At 41.9% G+C, this 16,363-nt stretch overlaps 1 protein-coding gene across 1 annotated transcript in view; it reads left to right on the top strand.

The window, feature by feature from the left end:
• Positions 1-10,902, top strand: part of LOC122556167 (keratin-associated protein 5-1-like) — a 42,274-nt gene extending 31,372 nt beyond the window's left edge. Inside the window, exon 5 of the mRNA XM_043702681.1 lies at positions 10,856-10,902. Coding sequence (XP_043558616.1) covers positions 10,856-10,873 — 18 coding nt within the window. The 3' untranslated portion in view covers positions 10,874-10,902. The remainder of the gene's footprint in view (positions 1-10,855) is intronic.
• Positions 10,903-16,363: the final 5,461 nt, after the last annotated feature.

Genomic DNA, 16,363 nt, shown 5'->3' with positions numbered 1-16,363 from the left:
AGGGGCATGAATAGGATAAATAGACAAAGTCTTTTCCTGGGGGTGGGGAGTCCAGAACTAGAGGGCATAGGTTTAGAGTGAAAGGGGAAAGATATAAAAGAGACCTAAGGAGCAACTCTTTCACGCAGAGGGTGGTGGTTGTATGGAATGAGCTGCCAGAGGATATGGTGGAGGCTGGTACAATTGCAACATTTAAGAGGCATTTAGATGGGTATATGAATAGGAAGAGTTTGGAGGGATATGGGCCGGGTGCTGGCAGGTGGGACTAGATTGGGTTGGGATATCTGGTCGGCATGGACGGGTTGGACCGAAGGGTCTGTTTCCATGCTGTACATCTCTATGGCTCTATGACATTCTTGTAAAATGTGTAAAGGTTGAATTTATTGGCCATCCTCATGTTCTCGGTGAAACTGCCCTTATTTCCTTGATCTATCATAATCCTGTGATAATGGTGCTCCTCATAACAGGAAATTCTAGGATAATGGGCCAGCTACCCATATCTTTCCCCCCAAAATACCACGTGTAAATATCTATTCAAAGAAAACATTGGAGGTATCACACTATGAAATAAACAGGCCACACACAATCAAAAATTTTAGAGGGAATATATAGCTGATCAAAAATCACATCAAAAATCCCTCGGCATTCTAATTAGGACCTTAGTGGGTAGCCAATGGTATACATTGCTTATATTCCAGTGCTGAATTTCTCAACAGAATACCAGGCAAAGCATCTGGAAAGGTAGTGCAATTTGAGCAGCAGTCTTCCTGATTTGCGCATCTACCTATATATACGTAGTCACTGTAAGCACACCTGTGGTGGTTCAGGTTATTGAAGGCCGATCATTTCAGTTCCTCAGGGTAGTACCTTAGGCTGAACCATTTTCAGCTGCTTCATCAACAACCATCCCTCCATCGTGAGATCAGAAATGGGGATCTTTGCTGGAGAGTACACAATGTTCAGCCTCTTGAGCAACTCCTCAGATACTGAAATCCTTATGGAGCAAGAACGAGATAAACGTTCAGATGAAACCTGTTATCATGGGAACAGCATTGGAACACGAGCAGGCCATTCAGTCCATCAAGGTGGTAAAAACAATGACTGCAGATGCTGGAAACCAGATTCTGGATTACTGGTGCTGGAAGAGCAGTTCAAGCAGCATCCTGATGAAGGGCTTTTGCCCGAAACATCGATTTGGATGCTGCCTGAACTGCTGTGCTCTTCCAGCACCACTAATCCACATGCAGTCCATCAAGCCTGCTGTACTGTCCAATTAAGTCATAGTTGATTATCTACCTCAACTCTACATTCCTGCATTAACCCCACATCCCTTTATGATATCATTAGTCTCTGGAAATCCATTGATCTTTGTCTTGACGCTGCTCTATGATTGAGCTTCCAAAGATTCACCACCAGCTGAATGAAGAAGTTCCTTAATGCAGTCTTAAAAAGCTTATCTTTTATTCTAAAATTATCTCCCCTGGTTCTAAATTCATCAGCCAGGGGAAACCCAAAGAACTGCAAAAGCTGGATAACAGAAGCACAAACTAAAATTGCTGGAAAAACTCAGCAGGTCTGGAGAGAAAACAGAGCTAATGTTTTGGGTCCAGTGAGCCTTTTTCAGAAGACCAGGGGAATGAGATCACCCTTCATTCTTCAAAACTCAAGAGAATACGGACCCAGATTCCTCAATCTCTCGTCATAAAACAATCCCACCTTCCCAGGGATAAATGTGTTCAACTCCCTCTATGGTAGGTATGTCCTTATTTAGATAGGTAGATCAAAAACCTACACCAAACCACATCAGGTCTCACCAAGGCTCTATAGATTTGCCACAAAGCATCTTTGCTTCTGTGTTCTGTGCTCAAGTTCCCTTGCAATGAAGGCCAACATACCACTTGCCTTCCTTATTGCTTGCTGCACCCATGCATCATCCTTATTGATTCCCAAATCCCTTTGGACATCTGCACTTTGCAACCTCTCACCATTTGAGAAATAAAATTACTTGCATTTTTTTTAACCAAAGCAATTAATTTCACATTTATTCCCATCCATTTGCTTTGCTCTATCTATATTACGATGAATGCCACCAAAAATTTCCACAAGTTTGTTAAGTAAGATTTCCCTTTCACAAATCCATGTTGTTCGACTTAATTTTGTCATTATTTTCTGAATGTCCAGGTAGACTTTCCCCAATTCTGGCATCAAACTAACAAGTTTGTAGATCTCCATTCTCCCTCTTCTTCTGGTAAATAGTTGAGGTCTAATTGTTACTTTGTAGTCTGTGGGAACGTCTTTACTGATACTAATTTATTTCAGTTCCTCATTTTCTACTTTTCCTGGGAAATTTTCTCGTTCTTCCGCAAAGACAAACACAATGTAATTGTTTAGCTTCTCCATTCTAAATTCCCTTTTCTTCATCTGTAATGAACGTACAATTAACCTTGCAAATATTTTCCTTTTCACATACCGAAAGAAGCTTTTACAGTCTTATGTTATGTTTCTTGCTTCCTTGCTTATGTATTCTCTTTCCCCTTTCTTTATTAGCTCTTAGTCCTCCTTCACTGGGATCTAACTTGCACCCAGTCCTCAGGATTACCACTTTTTCTGGCTTTTGTTTCTGTGATCAATGGAATCTTTAACTTCATTCATTAGACATAGTTGATTCATGTGTCCATTTGTCTATTTCTGTTTTATAGTTTGGCTGATTCTACAACTTAATCTTTCAAATGAAGATTAGAGCTATAGAATCAGAGAGATGGACAGCATGGAAACAGACCATTTGGTCCTACTCGTCCATGCTGACCAGATACCCCAACCTAATCTAGTCCCATTTGCCAGCACCCAGCCCATATCCCTCCAAACACTTCCTATTCATGTACCCATCCACATGCCTTTTAAATGCTGTAATTGTACCAACCTCCACCACATCCTCTGGCAGCTCATCCCATACATGCACCACCCTCTGCGTAAAAAAGTTGCCCCTCAGGTCCCTTTTTCCCATCTCACTCTAAACCTATGCCCTCTAGTTCTGGACTCCCTCCCCCCAGGGAAAAGACCTTGTCTATTCACCATATCCATGCCCCTCATGATTTTATAAACTCCATGAGGTCACCCCTCAGCCTCTGATGCTCCAAGGAAAACAGCCCTAGCCTATTCAACCTCTCCCTATAGCTCAAATCCTCCAACCCTGGTGACATTCTTGTAAATCTTTTTGAAAGCTTTCAAGTTTCACAACATCTTTCCAATAGGTGGGACAACAAAGAACAAAGAAAATTACAGCGCAGAAACGGGCCCGTCGATCCTCCAAGTCTGCATCAATCCAGATCCTCTATCTAAACCTGTCAGCTATTTTCCAAGCATCTGTATCTATCTGCTCCCTGCCTAATCATGTATCTGTCTAGATACATCTTAAATGATGCTATCGTGTCTGCCTCTACCACCTCCGCTGGCAATGTGTTGCAGGCACCCACCACCCACCATGCATATGTCCCCTAAACTTTTTCTCTCTCACTTTAAATTCATGACCCCGAGTAATTGAGTCCCTTGTTTGTGTCATCTGCAAACTTACTGATCAGACCACCAATGCCTCTTCCAGATCATTTATGTATATCACAAACAACAGTGATCCCAGCATTGGCCCCAACCCTCTACCACCACCCTTTGTCTTCTACCTTTGAGCCAGTTCTGTTGTCAAATGGCTAGTTCTCCCTGTATTCCACGTGATCTAATCTTGCTAACCAGTCTACCAAGAGGAACCTTGTCAAATGCCTTACTGAAGTCCATATAGATCGTGTCCACCACCCTGCCTTCATCAATCTTCTTTGTTACTTCTTCAAAAAGCTCAATCAAGTTTGTAAGACATGATTTCCCATGCACAAAGCCATGTTGACTATCCCTAATCAGTCCTTGCCTTTCCAAATACACATAAATCCTGTTCCTCAGGATTCCCTCCAACAATTTGTCCACACCGAGGTCAGTCTCAAGATTAGAGTGGTGCTGGAAATGCACAGCAGGTCAGGCAGCATCCGAGGAGCAGGAAAATTGATGTTTCAGGCAGAAGCCCTTCATCAGGCTTTTCCTTACTGCCTTTCTTAAATAGTGGCACCATGATAGCCAACCTCTAGTCTTCCGGCACCTCACCTGTGACTAATGATGATACAAAAGCCTCAGCAAGAGGCCCAGAAATCACTTTCCTGGATTCCCACAGAGTTCTAGGGTACACCTGATCTGGTCCTGAAGATTCATCCACCTTTAAATGTTTAAGACATCCAGCACCTCCTCCTCTTAATATGGACATTTTCAAGATATCACCATCTATTTCCCCACATTCTATATCTTCCATGTCCTTTTCCACAGGAAATACTGATGCAAAATACTCATTTAGTATCTCCCCCATCTCCTGTGGCTCCACACAAAGTCTGCCCTACTAATCTTTGAAGGGCCCTATTCTCTCCCTAGTTACCCTTTTGTTCTTTATATATTTGTAGAATCCCTTTAGACTCTCCTTAACTGTATTTGCCAAAGCGATTCATATCCCCTTTTTGCCCTCCTGATTTCCCCCTTAAGTATACCTCTACTACCTTTGTACCCTTCTAAGGATCTCTGCTGTCTATACCTGACATATGCTTCCTTCTTTATCTTAACCAAGACCTCAATTTCTTTAGTCATCCAGCATTCTCTACAGCTACCAGCCTTTCCCTTCACCCTAACAAGAATATACTGTCTCTGGACTCTCATTATCTTATTTCTGACGGCTTCCCATTTTCCAGCTGTCCCTTTACCTGCGAACATCTGCCCCCAATCAGCTTTTTAAAGTTCTTGCCTAATACTGTCAAAAGTGGCCTTCCTCCAATTTAGTACTTCAACTTTTAGATCTGGTCTATTCTTTTCCACCACTATTTTAAAACTATTAGGATTATGGTCGCTGGTGCCAAAGTGCTCCTCCACTGACACCTCAGTCACCTGCCCTGCCTTTATTTCCCAAGAGTAGGTCAAGGTTTGCACCTTCTCTGGTTTCTTTCTTACCAATGTATTGATCTCATCCCTTAATATGAAGAAGAAGGACTGGAGATGCTGGAGATCAGAGTCAAGAGTGTGGTGCTGGAAAAGCAAAGCAGGTCCGGCAGCATCCGAGGAGCAGGGGAATCAGGAATTCATCAGGAATTCTCATCCCTTAATAATCATGCTACACTACCCACTTCGACCTTTTTGCCTATCCTTCCTAACAGCCTTTCACTGACCCATCCCAATAACCTTGTTAGAGTCATAGAAATGTACAGCATGGAAACAGACACTTCAGTCCAACCCGTCCATGCCGACCAGATACACTGTTACACTATTAGGAATCGGAAACCTATTAATCTCTACCGTAAAGAACCTGAGAGATCCCCTCCAAAACACTCAACATCCTTATTTGGAAATGTATCGCCATTCCTTCACTTTGTTGTGTCAGAATCCTGGAATTCCCTCCCTAAGGGCACTGTGGGTCTACCTACAGGACATGGACTGCAGCTGTTCATGAAAGCAACTCATCCTCACCTCAAGGGAAACGAGGAAAAAAGCAATAAACGTTGATGTAGCCATTGACTCCCATTTCCAAGAGAACACAAATAAAGCTCAAAGACTGAGCTTCCAGAACCTTCTGCGATACAGAATTGCAAATGTTTCCAACCGTCTGAATATTTTTTTAAATTCCTCATCTCGCATCTCCCTTCATTCACAAGATGAATGGGTATCACTGGCTGGGCCAGAATTTATTGCCCATCCTCAATCACCCAGAGGGCAGTTAAAAGTCAACCACATCGCTGTGGGTCTGGAGGCTGCGTCCCTGGTTTTCAGCTTCCCAACCAAGGCAAACATTTTACCTGCATCTACTCTGTCCATCCATTTAAGTAATTTAAGGGTTTCAATGAGATCACATCTCATTCTTTGAAACTCTAGAGAATTCAAGCCCAGTTTGCTCAATCTGTCTTCAGTGGACAGTTCCACCAACCTAGGGACAAGTCTGGTGACCCTTTGTTTTACTCCCTTTCCTGAGATAAGGAGACCAAAACTGGACACACTATTCCCAGTGTGGTCTAACCAGGCTCCAATACATTTGAAATAAGACAACCCTACTCCTGTAAGTAAGTCATTTTGCAATAAAGACTATCATTATATTAGCCTTCCTGACAGCTTGCTGCCGCTGCATGTCAACCTTCAGTGACTTATTGAGCAGAATGCCTCAGTCTCTTTGTACATAAGACCAAAAGACCGTATGATATAGGAGCAGAATTCGGCCATTTTGGCCCATCGAGTTTGCTCTGTTATCCGATCCTGGCTGATATATTTCTCAACCCCATTCCCCTGCCTTTTCCCCTTCAACTTTGATCCTCTTACTAATTAAGAGCCTGTCTTAAAGACTCAATGACTTGGCCTCCACAGCCCTCTGCAACAACGCGTTTCACAGATTCACCACCCTCTGGCTGAAGAAATTTATTCTGGGCCGGCAGGCAAGATTGTTGCCTCCATGGTGCCAGGGTCAAGGATGTCTCTGAGCATGCACAGCATATTCTGAAAGGGAGGGTAAGCAGGCAGAGATTGTGATCCATACCAATGAGATAGGCAGGAAGGGAGGTGAGGCCCTGAAAAGGGAGTTCAGGGGGTTAGGTTGGAAGTTGAAATGTAGAACCTCAAAGGTTATAATCTCAGGATTACTTCCTGTGCCATGTACCAGCGAGGCTAAGAATTGGAAGATAGTACAGTTAAATACATGGCTAAAGAGATGGTGTTGGAGGGAGGGCTTCAGGAATGTGGATCATTGGGATGTCTTCCTGGGCAGATGGGACCTGTAGAAGAAGGACAGGTTACACCTAAACTGGAGGGGCACCAATGTCCTGGCAGGGAGGTTTGCTAGTGCCACTCGGAAGGGTTTGAACTCGTGTTGGGGGGGTGGGTAGCAGAAACGGGAACCAGACCAGGAGGGCAACAAGTCAAGTGACTGAAGAGAAGTCAATGTGGTGAACAGCAAAGAAGGTTAACTCAGATTAAAACGGGATCTTGACCAGAAGGGCAAATGGGCTGAGGAGTGGCAGATGGAGTTTAATTCAGATAAATGCGAGCTGCTGCATTTTGGAAAAATAAATCAGAACACTTCATGGTATGGTCTTGGGGAATGTTGCTGAACAAAGAGACCTTGGAGTGCAGGTTCATAGCTCCTTGAAAGTAGAGTCGCAGGTAGACAGGATAGTGAAGAGGGCGTTTAATATGCTTTCCTTTATTGGTCAGAGCATTGAGCACAGGAGTGTGTTCCGCAGGGATCAGTGCTGGGACTCCTATTGTTTTTAATATGGATTTGGAGGAGAATGTTGGTGGCCTGACTAATAAGTGTGTGGACGACACAAGGATTGAGGAGCTGTGGATAGTGAAGAGAATTGCCGGAGGATACTGCAGGAAATAGATAGGCTGGAGACTGGGCAGAGAAATGGCAGATGCAATTTAATCCGGACAAATGCGAGGTGATGCATTTTGGAAGATCTAATGCAGGAGGAAAGTATCTGGCAGAATCCTTAGTAGTATCAACATACAGAGGGATCTAGGCATACAAGTCCACAGTCCTCTGAAAATGGCCACACAAGTGGATCAGGTAGTCAAGAAGCTATATAGCTTGCCTGCACATTGAGTATAAAAATTAGCAAGAGACGTTACAGTTGTATAGAACTTTAGGTAGTCCATATTTGGAATATTTGAATGGTTTTGGTCACCACACTACCAGAGGGATGTGGACAATTTGGAGAAGGTACAGAAACAGTTTACCAAGATGTTGCCAGGTTTGGAGGGTATTAGCTATGAAGAGACATTAGACAAACTTGGTTTGTTTTGACTTGAGTGTTGGAGGATGAGAGGTGACCTCGAGTCATAGAGTCATAGAGATGTACAGCATGGAAACAGACTGATAGAGGTTTACAAAATTATGAGATGCATGGATATAATGGATGCTCAGAGTCATTTTTCTCATCAGCTTCCTCTAGAGGACTTTATCATTGGAGCAAAGAAGGATGACAGGTGACATGACAGAGGTGTACAAGATGATGAGAGGCATAGATAGAGTGGATAGCCAGAGACTTCTTCCCAGGATGGAAATGGCTGTCACAAGAGGGCATAATTTTTAAGGTGATTGGAGGAAGGTGGAGGGGAGATGTCAGAGGTAGGTTCTTTACACAGAGAATGGTGCATGGAATGCACTGCCAGCAGTAGTGGTAGAGTCAGATAGATTAGGGACATTTAAGCGACTCTTGGATAGATAAGTGTATGATAGTAAACTGAAGGGTATGTAGGTTACTCTGATCTTAGGGTAGGGTAAAAGGTTGGTGCAACATCAAGAGCCAAAGGGCCTGTGCTGTGCTGTACTGTTGTACGTTCTTAAAAACATTCTGCAAATCTGTGTATACAGCATCAATCAGCTCTCTTGTATCAATTTTCTTCATAATGTCTTCAAAAAACTCCAACAGGTTTATCAAACATGTTTGTAAATTTGAATATCCATTGGGAGAAAATGCAAACAGCAAATGCTGGGGATACAGAGTCGAAGAGCGTGGTGCTGGAAAAGCACAGCGAGTCAGGCAGCATCCAAAGAGCAGGAGAATCGACGTTTCTAGCATAATTCCTGATGAAGAGTTTATGCTCGAAACGTTGACTCTCCTGCTTCTTGGATGCTGCCTGACCGGCTGTGCTTTTCCAGCACCACGCTCTTTGACATTTGCATATCCATGCTGACTATGCCCAATTGGATCATTATTATCCAAGTATCTATTTATCCCACCCTTTTTAATAGATTTGAGCATTTTCCTAACTACTGATGTAAGGCTAAAAGTTCTGTGGACCTGTATTTTAGAGTCATAAATAGAGTCATAGAGGTTTACAGCATGGAAACAGGCCTTTCGGCTCAACTTGTCCATACTACCCAGTTTTCACAATTAATCTAGTCCCATTTACCTGTGTTTGGTCCATATCCTTCCACACCTATTCCATCCATGTACCTGTCCAAATGTTTCTTAAACGACAAGATTGTACTCACCTCCACCACTACCTCTAGCAGCCCATTCCAGATACTAATCATCCTCTGTGTGAAAAACAGGACCCTTTTGTATCTCTCCCCTCTCACCTTAAATCTTTGCCCCCTAATTTTAGACTCCCGTAACCCTGGGGAGAAGCTGTTGACTATCTACCTTATATATGCATCCCGTGATTTTATAGACCTCTATGAGGTCATCCTTCAATCTTCTACACTCCTTGGGAAAAAATTGCCAGCCTATCCAGCTTCTCCTTATAACTCAAACCTTCCAGTCCACGTAGCATCCAATTTTCTCTCTTACTCTGTTCTTAAATGGTGGAGAGAAATTTCCTGTCTTGTAATCTGCAGAAATTATTCCATAGTCTAGAGAAATTTGGAAGATAGTCACCAATGCATAGACTATATCCACGGCCATCTCATTCTCAAAGTAATTAGGGATGGGCCAGCAGCGCCCATATCCCTTGAACAAATTTTAAAAACCGTATGGATAAACCACCACTGGCAAGTTCACCTCTCTATTCTGAAGAGAACAACCGCAGCCTATCTAGTCTCTCTTCATAGTATGATCATTCTAAACTCATTCATGAGAGATGAAGTGTTAATGGTTTGGAATGGACTTCTAACGGAAACATAATGGTCCAGAGTCTGTAGCAAAGGAAATTCCACATGCCATTCATCTCAATGGCAATTTCCACAGAAATTTGATAGTCTTGTCAGTAGAGATCTCCCCAGTTCAGCAGTTCATCCAGCCTGACAACATCTACTGAAAGTCTGTGGCATTATTGAATGTGATAAACAGTGTAGAACTAATCAGAGAGATGGGGATCGGAAATAATTTGCTCATCAGCAGGACTGGCAGTATCTACGCAGGAATAAAAAACAGTCAATGTTTCAAGTTTGTTGTGATTCTTTCAGAACAGACTGAATTACACTTGCTGAAAAACGCAGACACCAAACCATAAAGAAGAAAGTAAACATTAGATTGAAATGACATAGTGCAAGCGAAAAAACTGTGGGATTAAAGGAGAGAGTCAAAAGGGACAAGCATAAGAAATAAAATAAAAAATTGATATTAAATTTTCAAAATCTGCAAGATTACCTTTGTCTGAGAGAATAAGATGCACCATCTTTGCGGAACTAAGTTTTCAGTAGAAGAGAATTTGTTTGGCGATATCACTGCTGGCCCCATAATGAAAAACATGCTTGTTCCTAAATGTGCCAGCAATAACTGATTTAGCCATTGTGGTGTGGAACTAGTAAGAAAGTAACCTACTTTCGCATCATTGCTGTTATTACAGCAACAGGACAGGGCTGCAGGCTATCTTGGAATGCAATTTCTCAAATTTCCTGTGTTTAACTATGAATGTGCAGGTTCTGGAAATTTCTGTCCGCTTTATTCTGCAGTAACAGTTTTGTGAGGCTTCCCTTTGTTATTTCAGCAAAATCTGGGTCAATGGATCATAACTCATGGTCGTGGGGCAGCTGACCATTCTCCCATTGGTTAAGATTTGCCCATATTTAATTACTTGTTTACATTTCTACTCAATTTGCTGAATCTAAGCCAAATGTTTACTTGGACCTTTTGTAGTGAAGGAATTCATCACAACTGTGTTCGTTTGTTCATATGATACAACAATTATATATAAATATATAACACTGGTGTTCTAACCAGATACTAATTACCATCACCTTGTTTGATTTCCTTGAACTGATAATATCCCTTTTATCACTTTTTAATATGTACTAAGTAAAACAAAATGATCATTGAGATATAATATTGATCCTCTTTTCTCTCCACAGGGCTATGAACGCATGTAACTCCAGGCTGAAGTACATTCTATTTAAATGAACACATTTTTATATCTTATTCTGAAAAGAATTGAGAATGGATTCACTGAGATTTCTATATCGTACAGTCTTGCAATAATGAAGAGGTTAATGCATTGAAGTATTTTACCTTTATAATTTCTACAAATCTATGATAATAAATCATGCCATTGGCTTTATCTTTCAAAAAAATAAAAAAAAATCTGTGTAAAAGGAGATGTTCACTCTCATATGACTTCAACCCTTCATTATGGATGTGTAAACTATGTTTAATTTTCTGCGTGTATGGGAGGTTCTTTAATTTTTCTTAACATGGTTGCACCAAATATGAAATGAAATGGTTGTAAAATGAGAAATGAGCTTGAGGTTGCTGTGGTCATTATGAACTCTCAGGGTTAAGAACATTCAGGATTCTTGCTTGAGTGTGGGTTAAATAGCTTGAACCATTGACCCTACCATTTGCACGATATACTTGAAAGACAAGCCCATATTACATCAATCCAATGAAGCCTCAGGCACAATAGCATCATTTGTAATTATATTGACTTTTACGACCTGTACATGGTACAGAAGGTACCACACCCAGGCACAAACGGAAGAATGACCACCTAACGAGACTTCCCTCAAATTCCAGTGCATTAGATACTCAAAGTCTGGCATGAGGCAGAGTCCAGCCTATTCAGTTCCTACATATTATAATATGATAGAAAAGGAACGGTAAAGCAAATGACGCTATTAAGGTTCCATGACTTTAGTATAATACACGTTTGCTGCTGGGAATGTGTGCAATTAGATGTTACATTTGACTCAGAAATTCTGACTCTTAAATTTCCATTAATCATGATTAAAAATTAAACATGTGGCGGATGCTATCAGTTGATTGAGGTTAACTACTGATAAAAGCTCCAAGAAAAATATGACTAAACAAATTGGTCTGGATTTTTCTCCAACAGCCATCAGGCAAAATGCAAATCAGAGTATTCTGAGACTGTTTACAAGATCATAACGAAGCATTAAAAATGTTGCTGATTTTATATTAAAGCTCAATGATGTACCATTATGTAATTGGTTGAATATGCCAATCAAACGATGTATTTTCTATATTGCATTTTTACAGGTGTATATAACAGTTAGCAATTTCACTGGAAGAAAAGACAAATAAAGTCATGGAAACAGTGACCCTAGTATCTAATATTTGAACTGTTTTTTGGCAAATTGTGCTGGGCTCTTGGAACCTGACCCCATCATTCCTCTAAAATGAGCTAATTTTCAAGACTGAATCATTTTTTACTTTGCCGACCCAAACAATCGACTGTCTCCTTGACATGCCATTGTCAGAATACGGATAAGCTCATTAATTTGTATTCTAGCCTGAAGACAGTTCAAGGAAGGGGAACTCGTCTATAAATAATTGTTAAAGGTGGCAGAAATCCAGAAGGAAAGCTCTGGTTTGGGGAGGACCAGTGTTATGATTACCTCTTCTCCTTAACACCTTTTGTTGTTTATTCCTTGATGACCAGTTTTTGACAGCAGCAGAGGGCTGTATGATCAGGCAAGAAATTCGGCCTACAGGCCTGAAACTCTTAATTCTCTTCCATATCTACCCCGTGGAACTACTTAAACAAGTGGGTTTCCTTCAGGTTTTTTTTTGCCATCATGATTGGAGGTGGGGGTAAAGGTGAAAGGTCGGAGGGCAGGGTGGAGTGGATAGGTGGGAAGGAAGATGGACAGGTAGAACAGGTCATGAGGGCGGTGCCAAGTTGAAACGTTGGAACTGGGATAAGGTGGGAAAAGGAGAAATGAGGAAACTGGTGAAGTCCACATTGATGCCATGGGGCTGGAGTGTCCCGAGGCAGAAGATGAGGCATTCTTCCTCCAGGCGTCGGGTGGTGAGGGAGTGGCGATGGAGGAGGCCCAGGACATGCATGTCCTTGGCGGAGTGAGAGGGGAGTTGAAGTCTCCTCTACATTGTGGAGACCGGACGCCTACTCGCACAGCCATTCAGAGAAAATCTCAAGAGAATTCAATCCAAAAAGTTTGCTTATATAGGAATTCCCTTCTTTCAAGAGTCAGAAGCCACACAACACCAGGTTATAGTCCAACAGCTTTTTTGAAATCACAAGCTTTCATAGCGCTGCTCCTTTGTCAGCAGCACTCCAAAAGATTGTGATTTCAAATAAATCTGTTGGACTATAACCTAGTGTCATGTGACTTCTGATTTTGTCCACCCCAGTCCATCCCCGGCACCTCCACCTCATGGCTACCAACAACACCTTCCTTCAGAATTCTACTACCCACTTTCTTTATATCTAGAGGCAAAGAGAATTGACAACGAAATGCCCTCCAAGAAGCTTTCAATTTAAGTCTGCATTTATGTTGAGGATGTTACTCTGCTGATGTATATTATGCTCCATAAATCAGGACGACACAAGTTTCATTACAACAGTAGATGCTTTATTATCAGACAGCCGGCGAGAGATTCTCAATGCCCCCAAAAGTAGTCGTGCATCTTGTGGTGACACTTCTGCACGAATCTCTGCTCTACACGCAAAGGCAGTACTTTTTATAGGAATAATATAGAAGTCTATAAGTCACATGGTTGATTGCCGTTACATTGTTTAAGATGGGCAAATATAATTTTGCTAGGCCCGGTGAATGTCGATGTCCTGTGACAATGAGTGAATGAATTACAGGGAGTGATTATCACATTCTTCATGATTATGTGGTGATGGGAAGAGATTAAAACAGAAGGGTTTTGCCTATTCTCAATGGGGGATTTCATATACCTATGCTAATATGGAGGGGTAGCAGGAGGCAGTTTAGCAGGGTGGTGGCCAAGGCTATCAGTCTTTACTTGAGGCTGCAGAGGAATCCATATATGTGGCTCCAATGGATTCCTTCTCTAAGATTCAGTCAGCCTCCTCCCTTCTGAGATGTTTTGTAAGAGGACGGACATGCAATTGATACTGCAGTGAGTCTCTTTGGCAGTGGAATGTTTAACCCTTGAGTCCCCAGTATGCCTTGAAAGAGAAGTAAAACATGGAACTGATCCCTTTGTAGCTTCCTAACTTCCTCAACCCTTCAGATTTGATTCTGTCATTTATTAAAATATTCCATGGTTATTTACTTTGCCAAGAAACAATTTGGATTTTATGCTGTACTTCTTAAACTTTCAGGACATCCCAAATGCTATGCAACCAATAAATACAGTTGATGTTCAGTCACCTTTATTTTGCATGCGAAGCATAGCAACTAATTTGAAATGAATGATCAATGGGACTGTCTTGGTGCTGTTGCTTGAAAGATGAATATTATTCAGCATCTTATAGTCCCAGTTGTTTTTCAGAAAAGCACCAGGATATACTTATGGAGGTGTAGTGGACAGTAAAAAAGGTCACCTCAGAGTACAACAGGATCTCGATCAGATGGGTCAATGGGCAGAGGAGTGGCGGATGCAGTTTAATTTAGATAAATGTGAGGTGCTGCATTCTAGAAAGGCAAATCAGGGCAGAACTTGTATGCTTAATGGTAAGGTCCTGGGGTGTGTTGCTGAACAAAAAGACCTTGGAGTGCGGGTTCATAGCACATTGAAAGTGGGTCTCAGGTAGATGGGATAGTGAAGAAGGCATTTGATATGCTTGCCTTTATTGGTCAGAGCATTGAGTATGGGACTGTTATGTTACAGAGCATTGAGTATGGGAGGTTATGTTGCGGCTGTAAGGACATTGGTTAGGCCACTTTTGGAATATTGTGCGCAATTCTGGTTTCCATCCTATCAGAAGGATGTTGAGCAACTTGAAAGGATTCAGAAAAGATTTACGAGGATGTTGTCAGGTTTGGGTTATAGGAAGAGACTGAACAAGCTTGGGCTATTTTCCCTGGACCATCAGAGGCTGAGGGATGCTGTATGTCTCTATGACTTTACAACTCTATGTTAACAGGTAAATAAATGATATTTCAATTTAACCTCTCACCTGAAAACAACACCTCCAACAACGCAGAACTGCATACGTACTGTACGGTTTGATTAGCGTCCCCAAATTCCTTGAGATTAGGCTGGACCCCTTCAAATGGGGAAGACTCTTGCTCAATCACGTCAGTGTCATTTCTGAAAACCTTCGTACATTGGACAGAGCCTCTAGTTGTCCTACACCTTTGATAGTGATGGCCAGGGAATGGGGTAGTGAGTGGGAACACCCTACATTGAGAGTTTCAACCCCTCAGATTGGGCAATGACTCAGGATATCAACAGACGTCCACTAAGGTGCACCAGCCCACTCAAGACTATACGTAGGTGACCTGAACTAAAAAAGCGAATCCTTTAAAAAGATATTTTGTTCAGAGCTCCAGCAATGGTGGCTCAGTGGTTAGCACTGCTGTCTCTCAGCTTAAGCGACTCAAGTTTGATTCCAGCCTCGTACAACTGTCTATATGAAGGTTGCACGTTCTTATCGTGTCTGTGTGGGTTTATTCCGGGTGCTCCAGTTTCCTCTCTGTTATGAAGTTGAAAGCATGTTCTGTACCTTTAAGAGAGAATAAAAGCTGGCAAGCACTTGTCATGTGACTGACTCGCAGTCACAATGTGTGCTGGAAAGTTGAAAGATGTAACATTTGGCTGTAACCTTGATACCTCAGTTGTTTTCACAGTAGTTCAAATTTAACCAATCAGTTTAAATTATGCTCCAAGATACTAAAACACAGTCTAATTTGAATTTTACTGTTTTGACAACATCAAATCAATGAGACAATCCGATGTTTGGGGTATAAACAAAACAGGCATTTTGGACAGTTAGCCAGAAAGAGCAGCAACTGCCAATGAAAGCCTACTATTCACCACAGTCTCTGTCAAAGGTACTTTTTCATATGAAACATAGAGTCATAGAGATGTACACCACGGAAACAGACCCTTCGGGCCAACTCGTCCATGCCAACCAGATATCCCACTCCAATCTAGTCCCACCTGTCAGCACCCAGCCCATATCCCTCCAAACCCTTCCTATTCATATACCCATCCAAATGCCTCTTAAATGTTGCAATTGGACCAGCTCTACCACTTCATCTGGTAGCTCATTCCATACACGTACCACCCTCTGTGTAAAAAAGTTTCCCCTTAGGTCTCTTTTATATCGTTCCCCTCTCACCCGAAACTTATGCCCTCTAGTTCTTGCAACAGATGACTGAAGGTGACCCAGGAAGATCTACAAACAGAGGAAGAGCGACTTTTAGCATTAGAGAATAAATTGATATTTTTTGTTAAGTAGTGGAATTTGGGTAGTTCTCTCTCACTCATACTTTAACAGATTACCAGGAGAGGTGAGCTTTTCTGTGTGTTTGGTTTAATTAGCAGAAGGGTTTACCACTGTGCCGAAACACTCACACAGTCCAAAGATTGGCAGATTAGTTGGATTGGCCATGCTAAATTACTGTAGTGTCTAGGGATATGCAAGCTAACTGGATTAGCCATGGGAACTTCAGGGTTAC

Source organism: Chiloscyllium plagiosum, chromosome 13 (genome assembly GCF_004010195.1).
Source record: "Chiloscyllium plagiosum isolate BGI_BamShark_2017 chromosome 13, ASM401019v2, whole genome shotgun sequence".
Classification (NCBI taxonomy): domain Eukaryota; kingdom Metazoa; phylum Chordata; class Chondrichthyes; order Orectolobiformes; family Hemiscylliidae; genus Chiloscyllium; species Chiloscyllium plagiosum.
Note: the sequence above shows the minus strand (reverse complement) of the source record. Positions and strands in the feature narration are given on the sequence as shown.